The sequence below is a fragment of the Melozone crissalis genome, unplaced genomic scaffold, assembly GCF_028551555.1.
Source record: "Melozone crissalis strain CALT ecotype California unplaced genomic scaffold, PUWL_Pcris_2 ptg000023l_1, whole genome shotgun sequence".
Taxonomy (NCBI): domain Eukaryota; kingdom Metazoa; phylum Chordata; class Aves; order Passeriformes; family Passerellidae; genus Melozone; species Melozone crissalis.
Window position 1 is genome coordinate 4,515,735 of NW_026535801.1, and position 22,470 is coordinate 4,538,204.

Below are 22,470 nucleotides of genomic sequence, written 5' to 3' on the forward strand. Positions count from 1 at the left end.
CATTCCCCCATCCCGCTTTTCCCGTCCTTTTCCCCTCCCCACGTGTTTTACACCCACCCCGCCATCCCCCGTTCCCCCCCCGCCCCCCGCCCGGCACCCCCCTCGTTCCCGCCCTCCGCGGGGCCACGCCCCTGCCACGCCCCGTGACGTCAGCGGGGCGGGCGCGTGCGGCCGGTGCCGGCGGGGGCGCGCCCGGAGCGCGGCGGGAGCGGGAGCGGGGCCGGGTTCGGTGTCGGTGGCGGCGGTGGCGGGGACGGAGCGGGCGCAGGTGAGAGCCGGGAGCGGGGCGAGCCCGGGGAATCCGGGATCCCGGGGCCGGCGGGGAAAAGTTTGTGGTGGCGGCGGCGGCGGAGGGAGGGAGGGAGGGAGGGAGGAAGGCGGTGGCGGCGGCGGAGGGTCGGGGCTGAGGCAGCGGCGGAGCGCGGGGAGGCGGCCGGGGAGAGCGGGAGCGAGTGTGGCTGTGTGTGTGTGACACCGCGTGTGACGCCGGGAGTGTGCTTGTGACCGCGTGTGAAGTGTGTGTGCGACTGTGTACAAGTGTCGCGTGTCCGCGTGTGGCAGTGTGACGCTGTGTGTGTGTGACACTGTGTGTGTGACACTCTGAGTGTCCTCCGTGGGGCTGTCACTGTGTGTGTGTGTGTGACGCTTTGAGTGTCCCCCGTGGGGCTGTCACTCTGTGTGTGTGTGACATTTTGTCCTCCGTGGGGCTGTCACTGTGTCTGTGTGACATTCTTAGTGTCCTCCGTGGGGCTCTGTGTGTGTGTGACATTCTGTACTCCGTGAGGCTGTCACTGTGTTCTCCGTGGGGCTGTCACTGTGTGTGTGTGTGTGTGTGACACTCTGAGTGTCCTCCCAATGTGTGTATGTATGACACTCTGAGTGTGCTCCTTAGGGCTGTCACTGTGCGTGTGTGTGTGTGACACTCTGAGTGTCCTCCATGGGGCTGTCACTGTGTGTGTGTGTGTCCTGTTGGTGTCTGAGTGTGTGACACTCTGAGTGTCCTCTGTGTGCCACTCTGTGCGTGTGTCCTGGGTGACTGTGCGTGCCACATGTCCCCTGTGTGTGTGACTGTGTCCCTGTGTGTCCCTGTGTCTGTGTCCCTGTGTGTCCCTGTATGTGTGTGACCGTGTCCCCTGCGTGTGTGTGACTGTGTCCCCGTGTCTGTGTGACTCTGTGTGACTGTGTCCCCTGCGTGTGTGTGACTCTTTGTGCCCGTGTCCCCTGTGTGTGTGACCACATTTTGCGCTCGGTGTTGTTGTCCCCACGCTGTCCCCGCTGCCATGTGCCGTGTCAGGGTGCAAATGTGGCTCCGTGTCCCCGTTCCTGTGCCCTGTGTGTGCACCCCCGTTGTCCCCCGGGTCGCGCTGGCACTGCCACGGGGATGGACACGGCTGCCCGGGCTGTTGTCACCCTGCCGCTGTCACCGCTCGTGTCCCGCGGCCAGCAGCGCTCCCGTTCCCCGTCGGCGCCGCCGGGACGCTCCGAGCCGCATTCCAGCGGCTGTGCCCGGCGTGCCTCTTCCAGGAGAGCTTTCCCAGCTCACCCAATGCCCTCGCTGCTCCCTGCTGGCTGCCCGGGCATGCTGCGGGAGCAGGGATGCTGCCAGGACTCGGTTTGGGATGCTTTGGGTCCAGGGATGCTTTGGGTCCAGAGATGCTGTGGGAGCCAGGGATGCTTTGGGTTCAGGGATGCTTTGGGAGCAGGGATGCTTTGGGTCCAGGGATGCTTTGGGAGCCAGGGATGCTTTGGGTCCAGGGATGTTTTGAGACCAGGGATGCTTTGGATCCAGGGATGCTTTGGGTCCAAGGATGCTGTGAATCCAGGGATGCTTTGGGAGCAGGGATGCTTTGGGTCCAGGGATGCTTTGGGAGCAGGGATGCTTTGGGTCCAGGGATGGTTTGGGTCCAGGGATGCTGTGAAGCCTCAGTTCCCAGCTTTTGCTGCTGAGTGGAAGAGGTGGAATTTTGCAGGCTCCCAGGAACACCAATTTCCTGGGATCCCTGGCTGCTCAGGAGTTTAGGCTTGACATAACTTTGGGACAGCAGGGACTGTGAGGTTGTTCTGTGCCCAAATGAAACCACGTGGCCTCAAAGCCCCCAAACCCAGCAGAACTGTTGGGATGTGGGATCAGGTGGATCCAAATTCCCAGCTCTGGGATGCCCATCTCTGCCTTCCTCCCCTCTCCAGCCTCCCTGAGATTTGCAATGATTAACTTTTGGCTGTTAATTAATACATAAATGAAAAGTTAATAATGCTGAGTGGAGCTTGGGTAGGAGTTGGAGCTGTGTGGTGTTGCCAGCTGGGCTCTGGAATAAGGATCCATCCTTGGTTTCCTCCAGCCTGGATGCTTAAATTTGCCTTAAAGTAGAAAAAAATTCTTGATAATGAGAGTAACATCCCTCTGGGATTGCTTGCAGGTCTGACAGGGGTGGGTTTGGCACTTGGATTAATGCTTGGGCTTGAGGCTTCCACAGAGCTTTTCCAGCCTAAAGAATTCCAGGCTCCTCGGAATGTTCACATCTCCTCCTTCCTGGCTCCTGCACAGCTGTGTTGGTCCCAGACCCTGCAGAGGGGACAGCATCTCTGGTCCCAAACCATCCATGATTCCCTCAGCTTTCCATGTTCTTCCCACAGCAAGCTTCACCCCCCTGGTCGCTCACAGCAAAATTCCCATTTTTCTCACCACCCCCCATCCCGAGCACATCCCCTCCTGGCTGGGGAATTTTGCAGGCAGAGATGCCAGCTTTCCATGGCTCTGCATGTCCAAAATAACCCCGTTCAGGCTGCGGAAGGGAATGTGCTTTTCAAAAATAGCATCTCCCTTACTTTTAATCAACCGGAGCCGGAGCGGCGTGGAGCGATTGCAGCCGGCGCTCGACATCCTAATTGTGTTTGCCTTTTAATGAGGGGAAAACTATTTGCCAAGCTAAAATATTTATTTTAGCCTGGTGGGGTTGCTCTCGAGAGCTCGTGGGGATGGTAAGGAGGTGGTTTAGACACTGTATGTGTGTGGTTTTGTTTTTGTTTTAATGGGAAAAGCATTTAAATGTGGCTCTTTGTGGCCGGGGCTGTCTGTGCAGGGGGATTTGCATCCTCCTCAGTCTCCTTCTTTTCAGGGGGGGTCTGAGAGCTGTGTCCCCTCCTGGGTGGATTTCTGCTGGCAGCTGGCACAGGAGGGAATGCAAATACCCTCACCTCATATTTAGCACCTGCCTCTTCTCTCCTGCCCTGAAAGCACCTGAGCTTTGTGAGCTGTCCCCAGGGCTCCACGGGAGGTGCTGAGGAATAGGATGGGTTTTTATGGAATCGGGGAATCTCCTGAGCTGGGAGGAACCCACAGGGATTGTCCAGTTCAAGCCCTGGCCCTGCACAGACACCCCAACAATCCCACCCTGTGCATCCCTGGGAGTGTTTTCCCAACATTCCTGGAGCTCTGGCAGCCTCGGGGCTGTGCCCAGTCCCTGGGCAGTGCCAGCACCCTCTGGGGGAAGAACCTTTTCCTAAAATCCAGCCTAAACACCCTCTGGCACAGCTCCAGCCGTTCCCTCGTGTGCTGTCCCTGTCACAGAGAGCAGGAGATGGAAACACCCAGGAAAGTTTGGTAGCCAAATGTTGACTTCCCCAGTGACCAGTGGTGAGTCAGCTTTGGAACAAGGGATCAACCCACTGGGAAATGTGTTTCTGCTTATTAACTGGGATATCTTATTAACTGGGAAGTCTTATTAACTGGGATATCTCTGCTCTGGAGCCAGGCTGGGAGAGCTGGGGGTGCTCACCTGGGGAGGGGAAGGCTCCAGGGAGAGCTCAGAGTCCCTAAAGGGGCTCCAGGAGAGCTGGGGAGGGACTGGGGACAAGGCATGGAGGGACAGGACACAGGGAATGGCTCCCACTGCCAGAGGGCAGGGATGGATGGGAGATTGGGAATTAGGAGTTCTGCTCTGTGAGGTGCTGGCACAGTTTTTAGATCCCTGGGGGTGTTCCAGGCCAGGCTGGATGGGGCTTGGAGCACCCTGGGACAGTGGAAGGTGTCCCTGCCGTGGCAGGGGTGGGATGGGATGAGCTTTGAGGTCCTTTCCCACCCAAACCATGCTGGGACTCTCTGGTGGCTGCAGCAGTGTGTTCATGGAGAGCAGGGTGTGGGGCTCCCTGCCCTCTGGGCATTTTCTCCACTGCCAGCACCAGCTCAGGACCCATCCAAGCCTCTCCCCCAAAATTTGCAGAGCGAGGTTTAAAAGCACAGAACATGTCCCCCATCTCTTCCCTCAGCAGGAGCTGCTGCCCTGGGCTCCCTCCTGGCCAGCACTGACCCTGCCCAGGGCTTGGGCACAGGGCTGGCATTGTCTGGGGGCCTTGGCAGGGCTGTGCCAGCCTTGGCTGGGCCGGGAGCACGTGGCTGTGCCGGTGCTGGCACTGGGAAAATCCCTCTGATGGAATTGGGGGGCAGGGAAGGGGCAGGAGAAGCCCTGCAGGTGGTGGGGCTGAGCCCTGTCACCAGCCTGTGGGGACACCAGGGCAGCTGTGCTGGTCATTAATGATGAGTTTTTCTGCTTTCAGAGGGATTTGCAGCCCCAGCTGCCTCCGTGGCCCCAAATAATGTTTGGGGTTTTTGGAAAGGGGGGAAAGGGAGGAGGCTCCTGCAGGACCTGCAGCTTTGGCATGTGCTTGTGCTGGCAAGTCCCTCCACTTCCCAAAAACAGGACTTGCTCCCAGCAGCTCAGATCTGGCTTTTAGTGCCCCAGTGAGCACATTAACACCACAACCATCCACACTGAAGGGTGATTTTTGAGGGTACCTGTGGCTTCTCCCCCCCTCTCTGTGCTCCTCATTGCACCCTGGGGTCCTTGGGGTGATTTCTGTGTATTTCTGTTCCTGTGGGCTCCTAAAGAAAAGTGTGGGAGTCAGGATGGGGATGTGTGGGATGGCTCCCAGCAGCAGCAGGGAATGCAGGAATGCACATGGAATCCCTCTGCTGCCTCAGGGGGGCTGCAGGCCCAGGAGTTTCCCAGGGAAAAAGGCAGTTTTTCATGGATCAAAGAGCAGACCATAAAACTTCCAACTCCTCCATGGTGCCCCTGGAGTGGATTTTTGTCCCTCTGCTGGGAAGTTGGCATTTTGGGTGGGTTGCATGTTTTTGGGAGGAATCAGTGTGCCACCAGCAACATTTCCTGGCTTTAATCCCAATCTTTGGTGGCCCCTCCATTGGGAAACCCATGGGAAATTTCTGTTTTTAACCTGCTGGTGGATTTGTGCAGGGGCTTATTTTCAGTGCCAGGAGGCAGCTGTTCCCATTCCCATTTCCATTCCCCATTCCCATTCCCATTTCCATTCCCAGCTGGCATATCAATGGCAGAGTCATGATGCTCTCTCTCATTCCTGGGGCTAGAAAAGTGTTCCTGCTTTTTCCTACCTGAGTGGGTGTTCCTGCTCCACCCAGGAGAGGAGAGCTTGTGTCAAATCCAGCTGTGGGAAGCTGGCACATCCCATCTCCGGTTTGCAGGATCACCACAGGATCCCAGAATTGGTTTGGGGTGGACGGGACCTTAAAGCTTATCCCATTCCACCCCCTTCCAATGGGCAGGGGCTTTCCCAATTCCTGCCTGATTCCCCAGTTTCTTTCAGTTTGGGAGAACAAATTGGTAGCCTCAGACCTCTGTAGGTGAAAATGCAGAGGTGGAAGGTGGCCCAGCCATTACTTATTTTGTGATTGCTCTGGTGTTTCTTCCAAATGAAAGAGAAATTGTTTAGATGGGATATTAGGAAGGAATTCTTCCCTGTGAGGTGCTGGCTCAGTTTTCCCAGAGAAGCTGTGGCTGCCTCTGGATCCCTGGAATTGCCCAGGGTTGGACATTGGAGCAGCCTGGGACAGTGGAAGGTGTCCCTGGAATGGCAGGGGATGGAATGGGATGGGCTTTAAAGGTCCCTTCTAACCCAAACCATTCTGGGACTGGGTGATTTTTAATATTTTTAAATTTTTTAATGTTTTAAATATTTTTAATATTTTAATATTTTTCATAATTTTCATGTTTTTCATATTTTTCATCACCTGGCTGCTTTTGTGTAAATTGGAGGGGTGGTGATGCACATCTGGTTTGCAGTCCCTTTAGGTGATGGGGGAAACTATAATAATAATAATAATAATAATAATAATAATAATAATAATAGTAGTAGTAGTAGTAGTAGTAGTAGTAGTAGTAGTTGAAAACTTTAATAATAATAATAATAATGATTATGATGATGATTTTCCTTTTCACTGCTCATTCCCTGCAGTTGCTTCCTCTCCTGCCCCATGGAAGGGTCACCCTGGGGACCATCCCAGCATTTTTGGGAGAGGAAATCACAGCCAGGGAGCCAAACCAGATGTTTTCCAGCTGACTCCAGAAAACCTGGCCCCAGCAGAGATTCCTGGTTTCAGCTCATCCCTGCTTCCCTCTCTCCAGGGGTAAATCCAGCTGCTGCCCTCCTCCTACCCTGCCTGGATCAAGGGCTTTAGGCCATCCCCATGAAGTGTTCCAGGTCGTTTTTGGAGGGCAGGGTCAGCGTGGTGTGTGGCCTCCTTTGAGCAGCGCCGGCTGTTTCCTTAGGAACAGGGAGAAAAAGGCTTTTTTGGAGTTGAACAATGGGGAGAGGAGCAGGGCAGGCGGTGTTTTATGTGATCCCAAGGGTCTTTTCTTGGGATCACAGCTTTTTCTTTATCCCAGATTCATAACCCTGAGTTGTGAATCTGGGATGAGTCCAGGAGTGGGTTTGGCTGGATTTCTTAGCATCTCCAGGGCTGGGTGCAGCATCCCTCGTTTCGTTGGTGTGGTGGGGGGAAAGGTGCTCAAGTCACCCACCTAAAATCACCTCCACAGGTCAAGCATGGAGAAAAGGAGCAGGAAAAAGCCCCAGGAAGTGGAATAATGGATGCAGTGGTCACCAGGGAGTTCAGCCCAGAGCCTCCCCATTCTCACACACGTCCCTGGCACCAAGAGCCGTGTCGGATGTGAAATCCCCAATTCCTGCCCCATTCCCTGCTGCTGCTTCCCGCTCCTGCCTCGCATCCGTTCCCAGAGCAGCTGGGGGGGAGCTCTGCTGGGTCCCTCGGAGCAGAGGCTGCTCAAATTAAACAAAGAGAAACTTCCCATTTCTCTGCCAGCCAGCCAGCGCTGCTCTGGCTTCCGGAAAATGGCAGCGCTGGAGGCGGGCGAGCAAAACAAAACAAAACAAAATAAAATAAAACAAAGCAAAGCAAGGCGGCCCCAGCCAGAGAGAAAAAAACCCTCCTCACCTCAGAGGCATTTCCTTGCTTTCTTTCCCCCCCTTGTCCAGCCTCTCTCCCTCCCCATCCTGGCTGCTCCATTGAAAACCTGCCATCAGATTAGGGCTCCCGGGGTGGGGCTGCTCTGGGATGCATTTCCCAGGGAAAAGCAGGGAAAGCCAGCCTTGGGAATGGCTCTGCTCTCTGCCCCAGATCCCCTCCCTGCTTATTTTGCCTCAGTGGGGATTTTTGGGTCAGGTTTTTGGGTGTGTGTGGTTCCACTTTAGGGGCAGGTTGAGCTGTTGGAACCCTTGAGGAAGTGCAGGGGATCGTTCCCAAAGGGCCTGGGAGCAACTGGTCCTTGCAAAAAAAAAAAAAAAAAGGGGAAAAAAAAAAAAAGATGCTTGAGAGCATCCTGAAAAAAAAAAAAAAGAGATCTGTGAGTCCATCCCACAAAAGCAGGACCTGTGTGATTGTATCCTGCAAAAAAAAAAAAGGAGGAGGAGGTAGGGATGCATCCCAGAGAAAGGAGGAGGTGGGGAGTGCATCCTGCAAAAAAGGACAGGAGATGCATGAGTGCATCCCAGGTAAAAGCTGGAGGGGCAGGGACAAAAAGAGCTGTGCATCCCACAGAAGGAGAAGGGATTGTGTGGGTGTGTCCTGGAAAAAAAGAGGAGCTGTGCGAGTGTGTCCCATTTAAAAAATTAAAAAAAAAGGATGAGGAGATGAGGGTGTCCCTCAAAAGGGGGAGATATGAGTAAATCCCACATAAAAGGGGAAACTGATGGGTGTGCATCCCAGATAATGAAAGAGAAGATGCCCAAGTGGAAGGAGGAGAAGGGAGGGAGCATCCCACAGCTTCTCCTCCCTTGCTCCAGCTCCTCCTTCCCTGTGGCTGCTGTTGGCTGCAGGTTCCTGTGGTACCTCTGCAGGGATTGCTCAGGTGGGACAAGGGGGTTTTTTTGGGGAAAAAGGATGAAAACCTGGCATCCCCAGCACCAGAATGGGTTATTTTAGGGGTGTTTTGTGTCTTTTTTTTTATACCAGCTTCCCAGAAAGCGTCTCCTTTCCAGCAGCTGAGCTTATCAGGGAGTGAGACCCCAAAACAAGGCTTTCCTGGAGTCTTTGGAAGTGTTTTCCTTGCTTTTCTGGGAATGGACAGGGAGTTTGTTACCCCTGGAGGGTGGCAATTACCTCGTCAGCAAAGCAGAGCCCCTGTGCTGCCCTTGACCAGCTCAGAATTCCAAGGTTTGCTTGGGAAGGATGCTCTGGGATGGGGGCATCCCTGTGGTGCTCTCCTCCCCTGCCTGGCTCTTCTCATCCCGCCAAATTGGTGAAGTTTTGGGGGATTTGGGGTTGTTTTTGTTTGCTCTGGGAGCTGCTGGAGCCAGCCAGTGCTGCAGAGGAGCAGCTCGGTGCCCTCAGTGCTTCTTCCGAGCAATTTTTTCCATCTCTCCTGAGCTGCTCCTGAGCTGTGGCCCCTGCTCCCCAGGGAGAGCCGCCTGAGAGTTAATGGCTGCTGGAAAAACGCTTTAATTAACTCAATTAGCCAGATGGTCCATCTGGGCTCCTGCAGAGCCTGCTGAGATCCGTGCAATGAGGTGGCAGCAGCTCCACCCCGGCGATGGGTGATGGGGAGGACACAGGGACCCATCCAGATCCCCATGGGATGTCCAGAGCATCCATCCCTGCTCCTGGGAGCTGTTTGACAAGGACATGGAGTGACAGGACAAGGGGGAATGGCTTTAAACTCAGGTTTGGAGGGCAGGGATGGGTGGGATATTGGGAATTAGGAATTGTTCCCTGGGAGGGTGGCAGGCTGTGGCTGCTCCTGGATCCCTGGAAGTGTCCAAGGAGAAGTTGGATGGGGCTTGGAGCAGCCTGGGACAGAGCAGAGGTGTCCCTGCCGTGGGAATGAGGTGGGCTTTGAGGTGTTTCCAGCCCAGAGCATTCCATGGCCGTGCTGCTGGCACATCCCTGCAGCTCCTGCCAGGGCAGAGCAGGAGCTCCTGGAGCATCCAAAACATCCAGGACACACGGCCAGGCATGGAAAGAGTGAGCAGGGGGAAGCCCTGCAGGCTGTTTGAGCAGAGGAATGCGGGGGTCTGGAGCAGGGATGGGGCCCTGGAGCAGGGATTTGGGATGGGGGAGTGTTTAACCCTTTCTCTGCTCTGTGACTGCTCCATCCCAGCTCCCTGTTGTAAAGCTTGGCTTTGCCCACATCCTGAGGGAAGCTGGTTCTCCTGGCTGGGATGGGAACCTCAGTGCTGGCAGGTGGTGGAGATGAATCCTTGGGGCAAAAGGGAGGAATGTGTGTCCTGGAGGGTTTTGGATACCACTGAAGAATGGCGCGGGGAAACTGAGGCACGGCGTTGTTCCGTGGGGAGGTTAAACCGTGGTCCCTGCAGTTGTGGTGCCCATCTCTCCAAAAATGGGCTCTAAAATCATTCCAGAAGGGCTCCCAGCTCAGCCTCAGCTCCAGAACTGTGCACAGTCCCAGCATCTCCTTTTTTTCTTCTGTGCATGGGAATCATTTGGAAGCAGAGGTCTGAGCCTATTCCATGGAAATCCCACGCTCCACAGTGCTGCAAACACTTCTGCCTCACTTTTGCCTTTCACCAGAAAATCCTCATCCCCCTTCCTGCTCACACCAAAAAAAAAAAAAAAAAAAAAAAAAAGTGAGTAATGCTGGAGAAATTTGGGATGAGGCCCAGCAAACGATCGGATATCCGGCTAAGCAGGGCTCTGACTTTTGGACTGAAAGCTCCCAGATGAATAAATGCAGCAGGAGGAATGGCAGATTTTGAAGGATTATGTCTTTCTGGCGGTGCTCTGTTTTATCTCTCTTTAAATCTTCACTCTGTGAGACTTGGGAATGGCTTTTTTTCCCTTTTTTTTTTTTTCTTTTTTAATCGCCTCAATATATTTGTTTTATGCTCGAGCAATAACACATTTCCCCTCGTCCTGTTAAAAGCAGAGCTGATGGTATTTAAAAATAATACTGGTGCCAGTTGTCTTGTGATGCACATCATGTGTTCTGGCTGTAAATGTTGTTTACAGGCCCAAAAAAAAAAGCTGAATTCACTGCAGAAGTGGCTTGTTGGGAGGCTGAAATGCCATCCAAAGTGGATGTTGCCCTAAGGAATAATGGGTGGTGGTGGTGACTGTCTCCGTGTTGGTTTTCTTTCCTCCTTCTGGACCCTGCTGAAGAAGTTCCCTTTTTTTTTCCCCCTGTTGATTGAGTACTTAAGTCATTCTTCTAAATATAAATCTCTCCTGATGCGTCAGCTGCGCCTGGGATTTCACTTCTTTTATGTGGCACTTCAAGCAAGTTTTAATTAAAAATTAAAAAAAAAGAAAAAAAAAAAAAGAAAGGTCCATCTGCATTGGGTTGATATTTAGGGAGTTTTTTCCCTCATCAGGAGCATGTCTAATTCCAGCCTGACCCTGCAGAGCATCCTCAGCTCCTGGAAAGTTCTTGCTGTGTCCTGCTTGGAATCAGGGAATGGTTTGGCTTGGAAGAGACCTAAAAGCTCACCTCATTCCAGAGCAGAGACACTCTGCATTATCCCAGGTTTTCCAAGCCCCATCCAGCCTGGCCTTGGATCCAGGGGCAGCCACAGCTTCTCTGGGCAACCTCACCCTCATGGGGAACAATTCCTCCCCAATATCCCATCTCTGTCACTTTAAAGCCATTCCCCCTTGTCCTGTCCTTCCAGGCCCTTGTAAACCACCTCCCATTCCCTGGAATTCTAGCTCTTTTCCTCAGGATGGCTTTTCAGTCAGTGCTGCTTCTCCTGGAAGGGCTGTCCCATCACTGCCACAACATCTGCTGTGACCAACAATGAGATGTGGAAAAGCTCCGTCCTGATAGGGAAAAAAATTAATCTGGGATGTTGATGTTGCTGTGGGAGATGCAGGGAGCAGGAGGTGTTGTCTGGGCAGGTCGCTGGAGGTGCCATGGGTTCGTCTTCTCCTGCTGCTCGCAGCCCCGTGTTTTGGGTCTGGAAATTAAAAAACACATCTCTGAGCTTGTCAGAGCAGCCTCAGGGCCCCGTGTTTTGGGTCTGGAAATTAAAAAACACATCTCTGAGCTTGTCAGAGCAGCCTCTGAGCAGGGCTGGTGGTGGGACTGGAGTTGTTCTCCACAGGAACCCACAAATGGAGGGGGGTTCTGTGCTGCTCACAGGGAATGTGAGCCAGGGGGGCATTGTGGGGCTTTCTAAGCTCAGTTTAGTCCTTGCTTTTTGAAAAGAGCTGTTCTTGTAGAGACAGAGGACAAGCTTTGTCTTGTCTCCTCTAATTTGGGCACTTGGTTGGCCCCAAACCACCCCTTATCACAGCTGATAACGCTTCACCCCTCATTCAAGCTCCAAAACCCCAAAATTCAGCTCTGCGCTGTCTTACAGACGGGAATCGAGCAACCTGGTCTGGTGGAAGGCTTGTTTGCCCAGGGATGGGCCAAGAAGGGCTTTAAGGTCCCCTTCCAACCCCAAACCCTTCTGGGATTTTCTGTGAAACCTCGGTGGGAATTTCTGGGATTCTGTGAAATCTCGGTGGGAATTTCTGGGATTCTGTGAAATCTCGGTGGGAATGAACGGAGCACGGTGGCTCCGAGGTTCCTCTTGGGCAAGGAGAAGCCCAAGGGCAGGTCTGTCCCCTTCCAGCCTTGCCCGGGGGTGACTTCTTGGGGAATAACTTGTCCTCTGCAGATGTTCCCTCTGTGGTGGCTCGATTTTTAAGGGATGCTCCTGTGTCTGATGCACTCGTGGGAGGTGTCTCGTCCTTGAGTTGTAGAAATTGCTCCTCTCAAGAAATAAAGCTCTGCCTTGAGCAGGGAACAGCCTGCCGTGGCTCTAGGATGGCTTTCAGGTATCATTTCAGTTTTGCTGCAAAAAAATGTGTTTGAGATTCAGCCCTGCTCCATCCAGCAAGGGGAGTAATTTTGAGCAAAGGTTTTTGCCAGATTCGCATAAATTACTATTTTTGCGCCAAAGCATCTTGCTAAATAAAGGGGCATCTATGCCCAAAATGTCGTGCCAAGGGCTGTGTCCTGGCCCAGAGAGGCAGCTTTGCCATCACACATGGATGGGGGCTGCAGGGAGGGGACTTTGGCTCTCTTTGGCACCGCGTTAATCCCGGCACGGCCTCGCCTGTTCTCAAACTGACGCAAAGCTGCGGCTCAAAGTTCGTGTCTTTGTTTGCAGATAAAGCCTGCCCATAAACATTTGGGGCTTAAAAAATGATGAAATTGGTTTCTTATCAGCCATCTGACCCACGGTGATGGGACTGAGCAGCTCTTAGCCTGGCCAGACCGAAACAACAAAACCCCAGAGCTCTGGCAGATGGGGGTGAGTGGTGTTGTTTGGGTTTTTTTTCCCCCTTCACGGCACTCCTGATGCTGTGGAAAACGCTTGGAGCCACTGCTTGGATGCTGTCTGACCTCCCTCACCCCCAGGCTGAGTTAATGTGCAGGTTGCAGGGAGTCTCTGTGCAGTCTGCTGGGCTTTAATTTGGGGGTAATTAATTAAACAAGCAGGCGCGGCGCTTGCTCCTGTGTTGCATAAACAGCAGCCGGCTCTGGTGCATCTCAGGCACCCTCCTGGCTGGCACAGGTAGGTGTCTGCACATGGAAAGCTCATCCCCACCCCTGGAGAAGCTCTGGACTGTGTTAAAGTGAGGACTTGAGCTGCTGAAAGCCACCTGAAACGAGCCAGGTGCTCTTTGTGTCCTCGGAATGGGTGTGGCGTCCAAAGCCTGCTCTGGATGGAGGCAGGAACACGTCCTGGGATGGGTCTGCAGGTGAGGTCAAACCTGAGAGGTCCTAATCCAGGCTCTGGTTGGTTTAGATCAGATATTAAGAATAAATTCTTCTCTGTGAGGGTGGCAAAGCCTTGGCACAGGGTGCCCAGAGCAGCTGTGGCTGCCCCTATATCCCTGGAAGTGCTGGATGGAGCACCATCCCTAAACCAGGCTGGATGGAGCTTGGAGCAACCTGGGCTAGTAAAAGGTGTCCCTGCCCATGAGACAAACTTTAAGGTCCTTTCCAAGCCAAACCATTCCAGATTCTCTGATCTGACCCCACATCCTTTCATCATCACCTGGGATTTTGCTCTCCAGGTATCCCTGCCCTCTTTCTGACATGGAAATCCCTGGATTGTGAGATTGGATTGAGCATGGAGCATCCCATGGAGCAACCAACCCCCCTCTTTCCTTTCCCATCAACTCCAGCAAAGGGTTAAGCTGCTTAAACCCAGGTGTCCCTGGCAATCTGGTTTGGGAATGTTTACCAAAGAGGAGCTTAAAAAAACCCCGCTGTTTTGAGGGAATTCTTTGCAATGTGCTGATTCTGTTTGTTTCTGCTCAAAGAGAGGAAAGAAAGGAAGGTTTTTGGCTCCTGTCAGCATTTTCAGCATAGCTGAGGGTGTCCTGTAATCCAGCAGCAGATCGCTGATGGATTAATCAGGAAGGTGTGCTAGAAAATTAAACCAAGGGGGTTTAATTTTGGATTAACTGGACCGGTTCTTGGATTAACTGGACCCGTTCTTGGAATCCAGAGAGGTTTCATTCATCATTGCTTGGTGTCCAGTTGGCAAACTGGGAACAAAACCCCTTTTTTTCCCCCATAAATGGACCCCCTGACTGAGGATACCTGGAGATGGATCAGTCCTGGTGGAGTGCTTGGGCTGGGAGAGCAGCATGGAGCTGTCTGTGCTGACCTGCTGGGAGCCGCCTCATCTCTCTGGTGCTCTGCAGCTCATCCCTGGAGCTTTGTGCCGTCCCCTCTGCCCCAGCTGTGGTGGCAGCCTGTCCAGCCAGCAGCACGGGTGACTTTGCTGTGCCTGCCCTTCCCTGGTCACGCTGGTGGGGCTGGTTTTCCAGCCAGGAGCAGGGAGGACACGTGGCACTGCAGCAGCTCCTCTGCGCCAGGCAAGGGCAGAGCCACTGAAGGGTGATGGGGACAGGGCTCTGGAGTGTCCAAAGCTCTGTCGTCATCTCCTCCTGGGGGAAGCTCAGCAGTTCAGGGACTTTGGGTTTTGACAGCTCCTGATGGCCAAATTAGCATCCAAATTATCCTAGGAAGGGGAAGCTGCAGGGACTGCGGCTGGAGGGTGGGAAGATAGGGAGCTGCTCCAGGATTTTCTCAATTAATGCCCTTTGCCTTCAAGCTTTTGTGGATCTGGTTGGTTTGAGATGGGGAGGAGGGGCTGAGTGACCCCCCTTGGGTGGCCATGAGATGGTTCTTGCAGCACCCTCAGAGGTGGGAAGCTGTTTCCCCTCTTTTTGGGGTGATGGGGATAGGGCTCTGAAGTGTCCATGCAGTTAAAGCTCTGTCATCATCTCCTGGGAGAAGCTCAGCAGTTCAGGGACTTTGGGTTTTGACAGCTCTTGATGGCCAAATCAGCATCCAAATTATCCTACGAAGGGGAAGCTGCCGGGAGTGACCCGCAATATCGCAGTATCGAGCTGCTCCAGGATATTCTCAATTAGTGCCTTTTGCCTTCAAGCTTTTGTAGATCTCGTTGGTTTGAGATGGGGAAGAGGGCTGAGTGACCCCCCTTGGGTGGCCATGAGATGGTTCTTGCAGCACCCTCAGAGGTGGGAAGCTGTTTCCCCTCTTTTTGACTTCCATGGTTTCCCTTACTCTGCTCTTTGTGGGCATTAGCCTGGGATCTCCTGGGTGACCATGGTGTCTGTGTGCATTGTCCTGGTGATTCTGGCAGGATCTTTTCTTTAAAAGTGTCTTTTTGTGTTGCTCTGGAAATGTGGGTTTCAATTCTCCTCCACCACTGATTGCCTGTGTGAGCTTGGGCTGTTGCCTGATCCAGCTCAAATCCGAGTTTCCCTGCTTTGAGAGACATTTGGACCATTCTTTTGGCCCTAAGCATCCTTCAAAGCCTTGCTTTGGCTGTGGCCAAACTCTTGGGCTTGTGAAAGACTTTGGAGGGGCTGTGAGGGCTTGGAGGAGGACAGTTCTCTCCTGGACTCCTGTTCCATCCAAGGCTTTTAAAGCTTGAGTTTATGACTTTTGTGTTTAACTCCTCTGGGAGCACAGCACTGGATGTGACTTTGGTTTTTTGTGGTTTTGTTGGTGCCCATGGGACTTGTCTGGATTAAACTCCTTGCCCTGCCAGAGGAGCATCCATCCAGATAAAAACCCAGAACACCTTTGGGAGTGCCCTGCCTGAGTTAGGAAGTGTTTTTTTCTCTTGGAAGAACATTGAGTGCACAGCAGGGGCAGACCAGGACTGAACTCTGCCTCTTCTGACACGAGGGCTGGTGGACATCAGATGGGATTCTGCTCCTGGTGGAGATGAGTTTCCCTTCCCTGGCCAAGAGGTCCAGGTGAGGCTGCAGAACAGTCCCCACTGAGGTCTCCTTTGATCTCACAGCCTCACCAAGAGATGTTTGGGCAGCCAGCACCTCTGGGATTTTACCTGGCTCTGTGGAATGCAGGGATCTGCTCTTGGGGAGCACCGCGCTCTCCGTGCCGGCGTTCCGCCAGCATCCCTTGCACCAAGGACCATCCCACTGGTGACATCCCTCTGCCTTAGTTTCTTTTTGGGAATCTCAGAGGGGGTGGCTGGTCTTGCAGCCCATGGTAGTGTTGAAACCGTGGAAGCAGGTCCAGCTTTCTTTGCTTCCCTGTGTTTTCAGGACGGGTGTGTGTGTCGTGGTTTTGTCGCTGTGGAGCAGGAGGACCTGGGCTGTTGTCCCAGGAAAGGTTTTTTGTGTCCCTGTGAACCTCACAGGTGTTCCTGCCCTGTGCAGCACCTTCCTTTAGAGGTTCTTTAAACCTCTGCCATGCCAGCACCGTTTCCAGGGATTTGGGGTGGGCTTTGAGGTTGCTGTGGATGCCCGAGGGTGGTTCCTGCATCTCCAGGACCCTCCTGTGCCATGGCATCAGTGCTTGGCAGCACAGGAGGTCCTGCAGGTAAAACTCCCTTTTCCCATCCTCAGGACTGATTTATATTTGAGTCTCATGCAGCTGGGGATGGATCTTCAGGGGGATATTCCTCGTGCTCCAGAGGTGGCTGCTATGAAAGGAAGCTCTCCCATTGCCTGTGAAGGATGACAGGGAGGCTGTGATGGACACCAGGCACCAGCAGCACACACTCAGCCCAAACTGCCTTCATTCCCCTCCCTTCTCCATCCAACTTGGCTTGCCCTTGCCTGGCAGCAGGAGCTGAGCCAAGCTGGAGCTCCAGGGCAGGATTTTTCCACGGGGAGCGGAGGGCACGGCGTGGCACGGGGTTGGGTGCAGCCATTCCCACATCACACGCTGGGAACGGGCTCCAAAGCACAGCCCTGGGACGTGAGGAGGGCTGGGAGGTCCTGATGCTTCCACAAGTCCCTTCTTGTTTGCTGGGAAAAGGACTAAAGGAGCCCTTTGGTGTTGTGTTCCTGGCAGCTCCTCGCGCTGGGACGGACGTGTGGGTTCACACCAGGCTGTTCTTCCTGGTACAAAGAGCTGGTGTTTGGTGTTGTCTTTAGGGGTGGTTTTATCTCTGCTTGGCCTGGGTGGGTTTTTTTTTTTTTTCCTTTTCTTTGGAAGATGAAAGCGTTGGCTTGGCAAACACAAGTGGTGAGGGAGGAGGAGGAGATAAGAGAGAGGCAGCGGGGTCAGGAATCACCGGGCACGGCTGGAATCACGCTGGGAAAATGCTTGGGCCAACCCTCTGAGGGGAAAATCCCAACAGCAGCCAGCTCTTCCCCACCCATCACCATCAGCAAGGCTCATGGAAAAGACCTGGATCACCAGGAGATGAGTCTCAATGTTATCATCAGTCTGTAACTTGCCACCAGCTGCTTCCAAATGCATCCCAGCCTTGCAGGAGGCTGCAGAGGAGCTGGGAGGGGCTGTGCTGATGTTTGAATTGGATTTACCTTGCCAGTTTCAAGGGCATTGTGCTTTTTCTACCTGCCTGAAGATCTCTGTCAGTACAAGCATGGGAAAAGGAGGGAATTCCGTTTCCATGGGATCCTTTTCCACTGGGGGGAAATGTGTGGAGAGAGTTGTGTTGTGTCATAGCCATGAGGGAGATCTTGAAGGTGAAGAACTCACAGGGCAAAACCAAGTTCCTAAATCAGATTGTTGGCTAAAATTTGGAAGTTTTGGTCACTCTGGGGCTTTTTGCAGCTGTTTTTGTAGGGCCATTGCGCCTTGCAGTGGGTTGGTGTCATCCTGGGTGTGGAGGGGTCATTTCTGCATCAGCCCCCATGGATTTGAGTTACTGGGGATTTTTGAAGGGCTGAGGTGTCCCCAGGATGTGGAGGGGTCTTTTCTGCATCTGCCCCCATGGATTTGAGTTACTGGGGGTTTTGGGACTGATAAAAGCAACATTTGCAGTAAATTCAAATTGTGTGGGACAAGCGTTGTGGGGAGCGCTGTGGCTCTGGGACGAGAATTCCTCCCTAGGAAAAGTTGAAATTTGCTCATATCTAAGCAAAGCCGACTGTTTTTAAAAGAAACCTCCAAAAAACACTTCTGTGTTTGTGGGAGAGCCAGAGGAACTCGACTTTGGAGGAAGAAAAAGCAAATTAAAAGCCATAAAGCAGCAAGTGCCTGGAGTTGATCTTGGCTCTGCTGCGGGGAGAGGATGATGAGGGATTGATTGGAACCTCCATTTTTTATTTTTTCCCTCAATTTTCAATTTGTGGCCAAGGGTAGGGTGGGAGATTTCTCTGGAGCTTGCCACGGTCTTGAGAGGCTTTCACTGGATTTTCCAGGGAGAACAGGTTGGTAGTTATGGCAGAATTGACCAGTCCTGTGTCACAGTGGCTTCTGTTCCTTGTGCTTCCATGGATTTGCCCTGGTGGGATGGACCAGGGGATCCATCCCACCAGGGACGGAGGTTTGGGAATGTGGGATGGGCAAGGATGTGCACAGGGATGTGCAGGGATGTCCCTTTGCTGCTGGCAGCTCCTTGGCTGCCCCTGCAAGGACCTGGCTCCATCTCCAGCCCTGCTGGTGCTTGGTACCGCCCAGCCCTGCCTCTTATCAGCCCAAATTCCTGGCACCAGGGGTTTCCCCTCACTGAGGGCTCCTCTCCCACCTGCACCACATCAGTTCTTGTTGGAGAGGACCTTCCCTTGGCCAGCAGCAGATCCTGCTTCCCTCCCACCCTTGGGCTGTGCGCTTTTGGGTGTTCCCGTGGTTCTATGATTGCATTTCTTTGCTCCAAGACGTGGGGTTGGGCTTTTTCCCAGGATTTTTCCCTGTCTAGCGTGGCTGGGTGCCCGTGGTGTGTGTTTGATAGCTCAGTGTCCAGCCAGAGGTGGATCCATCCCATAATCCCATCAGGAATGATGGCTGGAGCTGGGCAGGACGGGGCTCTGCTGTGCCAGGGGGTCTTGGGGGCCTGCAGAGTTGGATTTCTGGGATAAATTCTACCAGACATTTTTCAAGGAGTTGTTTTTAACCTTCTGCACACCAGGAAATGTTGCAGCTGCGTGTTCAAGCGCTGCAGGAAAAGTTTGGTTTCGTTTTCAGTGGAGTTTTAGTAAGTGTGGTATTTTTAGCAAGATGTGGCACTGTCACCAGCCCCAGACCTGCTGCTGCTCCATGCCTGGGGGGACCTGAGGGAGCAGCTCCGTGTTGGAGATGTTCAGGTTGGATTTTAGGAAAAGGTTCTTCCCCCAGAGGGTGCTGGGCACTCTCCAGGGAAGGTTCAATGCAGGGGCAGCACCATCCATGCCAGGAAGCTGTGAGGATGCACCCATGGAAATCTGCTCACCAGGGCTTCCCTAAAGCTTTCCCCAGCTCCCAGCAAAGCCTGCTTAGGATTTGGGAAAGAAAAATGTCCCCCTCCGTGGGGCCCTGATTTGTTGGGATGGATTTATTGGGATGGGGGGAGCAGGCAGCAGGTCCCCCTGGCTCGTAGGGCTGGATTTTCACCCTGCAGCATTCCCTGTCCCTCACAGGAGGGGAAAAAAGCAGCGTGAAAAGCAGGTGTGTGTGCCTTTGAGGAGCTGCTGGCGCTGTCAGGGTGTGCTCTGGTCGCCCACTGGTTTCCTTCCCCCCCACCATTCATTTCGGATGCTGTCTGTGGCTTCGGGTATAAACAGATGGGGCTGGGTTTCCCCCTGCTCTATATTTAACCCCAGGCTAAATTTAAAGCGCTTCCAGAGGAGCAGACCATTGTCTCGGCGATTTCTAAACAATTCTTGCCCCTTCCACCCTTTGTTTCCCCCCCCACTTATCCCTTTTTTCCTCATACAGCCCGGATTTGAGGTTTTGCTGGTGATCTCTGCATTCAGAAACATTTTGGGTCCATCCCCAGCCCCAAAATATCCCAAATCCTGCTGTAGGGAGGACCTGGCCCCCATCCTTCAGTGTGTGTGAGCATCCCTGCATCCAGGAGGGACAGACAGACCCAAGATGCTGCAGTCAGGACAGGAAATGCCTTTCCATTATCCCTCGTTTGTGTGTAGATTCCCACTGCCTTTGGAGGCCTCAGGGTTCCATGCAGAGGGGATTTTTCCAGCTGTTTCTCCACACAGCCACATCTGGCAGAGGCCTTTAGCAGGAAGTTTCCCATCTCCTTATATAAATAGAGGTGGGGGGGAACATCCCTGCGAATTCCAGGCTTGTGGATCTGTCAGTGAGAGCTGTCAGGGCTGTAGCTGCCATAATTACTATAAAATTCATTTGATGCAGGTGTTTCAAAACACATTCGTGGCTTACACTTGGGTTTTTTTCCTACTTTGTGCAGAGCTGCCGAAGCAGGGGGGAATTTTGGGAAGCCGCAGCAGTTTTGTTTTATTTTATTTTTTTTTTTTTTAAATTTTTATTTCATTTCATTTAATTTCATTTCATTTTTATTTTTTTAACAAGAATTGCCAAAATCAGTGAGGTGTGGGGTCTCTGGAGGGAGGCACTGTGTGTTTGGGCTCTTTCCACATTACCTAAAAAAGCAGCAATCCCAAATGACATTAATGGGTGGAACTGGGTGGATGGTGAACAGTGCCAGCCAAGTGGAGCATCCTTCCTCCCTTCTTTGCTTCCTAATGGAGATTATTCCTCCTTATTCCTGCTTATTCTTGCTTATTCCTGCTTTTTCCTGCTTATTCCTGTGTCCTGCCCCTGGCAGCAGCTCCAGGTCCCCTTTTTTACCTGTCCCAGCTCTGATAAGCTCAGCTTTGACTCAAAGCCTGGTTTTCCCTGTGTTTATTCCCAGCAGGACCCGACAGGAGGGGAGGCTCTCCTCGAAGGGGGAAATGTTTGCACACAAGTTCTCCCTTCCCTTTTCTGGCTCTGTGCATCCCTCCCAGCCAGCCACATTCCTGGCATACCAGCCCTGGGGATGGCTTGGGAAGCATTTCAGGCAGGCTGGAGTATCTCCTGTTCAGGCTCTCCCCCTGCAAAATTTCCTCTTGCTGCATTCCAGAAAAGGGCACCGAATCCTTCAGGAGTTGCTGCTCCCCCTCACAGTGCCTGAGGAGACATCAGCTCTGTATTCCCACCTCAGGAATTTGGGTCTGGCTGTTATTTTCTGTTGGATTTCATTTTCAAGCAGAGGGAGGAAAAGAGAAAAAAAAAATTGCATGGGAGGGGGAGAAAGGAAGAGCAGCATTAGGAGTGGATGAAAATCCCTTTGTAAAACAAGGGATTTGGATATAACTTCTAATTAGAACTTTTATGGTTAGGACCTGCTGGTGTTTTGCAGCCAGGCTGGAGTTTTGTGGCAGCTCTGAGGGAGCAGGAGGCAGGGGCTGAATCCAGAATTTCCAGGATGGTCCCAGCTATGCCAGACAGCGTTCCTGCTCCCTGGTGCAAACCTGGAGTAGCAACTCATGGCTCAGGCTGTGCTCCAGCCGTGCCTCAGCCTCTCCTGCTCGTCCTGGCCCATCTGGCCCCTGTCCCAGCTGCAGAGGACACGGGTGACGTCAGGGGAGCTCTTGCCCATGCTTGCATCAGCCACCACGTTGGTGGTCGGAGTGTCCTGTGGGAACGGGCTCCTTTTCCTCTCAGCTCCACTGGGCTCATCCAGCTACTCTTCCACAGGGGCTCTGCAAGTGTTTCTGGGAAAAAAAAATAGAGAAAAATTGATTTTTCCTTATTTTTTCTTTTATTTTTGTTGTATTCAGTGCAGGAATGGATGTTGCTGTCCCTGGTTGGCCGGGTGAGGGGAGAGCAAGTGGGAAGAGCCAGTCTCCATCTAGGAGATGCTGCAGTGGCAGAGAGGGATGTGAACAGGGAAAAAGCCCAGTCCTGTGGATCTTTGTGCTCCCACAGCAGCCTGGTGCTTGGTGCTTTTATAATTGTGTTACAGCAACCTGAAAATGCTTGGGAAATGGGGAGAAGAAACAATTTGCAGTCCTGGAAGCAGCATATTCCCAAAAATCTCCTAAAGGCCAGAGGGCTGCTTCAATGGGGTTGTGTCCCTCATGGTGCAGGCCCAGGCTGTCCAGGGGTCCCGGGAGCATCCAGGTTGTGTTCCATGATGGGGTAAGGAGAGCAGGACAGGCTCTCCTGTATGGGGATCAGCATCTGGGTGCCGTGGGGAGCCTTTCTAACAGCCTGGCCTCTGTCTGTGTCCCCAGGCTGGTTCCCCGAGGTGACAGCGGGCTCCCCGTCGGCGGCAGAGGGGCCATGGCCATGTAGTGCCCGCCGGGAGCGGCGATGGCAGCGCAGAGGATCCGGGCGGCCAACTCGGGAGGGCTCCCGCGCTGCCGCTCCGAGGGCGCCCTCATCGATCTGGGCGAGGCCTTCGCGGCCGAGAGCGCCCTCTGCGACGTCAAAGGTGCCTGGGAATCGTCCCCTTCCTCCCTCCAACCCATCCTCATCCTCTGGGAGGGCTGGAAAAGTGTCTGGGCATCCCCCGTGCCTCATTCCAGACCATCCCCACCACCTAGAAGGGCTCAAAAGGTGCCTGGACATCACTCCCTCCTCACTCCAGGCCATCCCCAGCTCCTGTGAGGGCTGGAAAGGTGCCTGGGCATCACCCCCTCCTCATTCAGGGCCATCTCCACCCCTAGTAGGGCTCAGAAGGTGCCTGGACATTCCCCCCTCCTCACTCCATGCCATTCCCCACCCCTGGGAAGGCTCAAAAGGTGCCTGGGAATCATCCCCAACACATTCCAGGCCCATCTCCACCCCCTAGAAGGGCCGAAAAGGTGTCTGGGCATCCCCCCCCCCCCCTCATTCCAGGCCCATTCCCACCACCTAGAAGGGCTGAAAAGGGGCCTGGGCATCCCCCCCTTCCTCACTCCAGCCCATTCCCATCCTC

The 22,470-nt window shown here is 53.4% G+C and overlaps 1 protein-coding gene across 1 annotated transcript in view; it reads left to right on the forward strand.

Annotated features, from left to right (window-relative positions):
* Positions 1-208: 208 nt before the first annotated feature.
* Positions 209-22,470, forward strand: part of SH3BP4 (SH3 domain binding protein 4) — a 34,834-nt gene continuing 12,572 nt past the window's right edge. The window contains exons 1-2 of the mRNA XM_054277772.1: positions 209-268; positions 21,785-21,984. Of these exons, the coding sequence (XP_054133747.1) occupies positions 21,864-21,984 (121 nt within the window). The 5' untranslated portion in view covers positions 209-268; positions 21,785-21,863. The remainder of the gene's footprint in view (positions 269-21,784; positions 21,985-22,470) is intronic.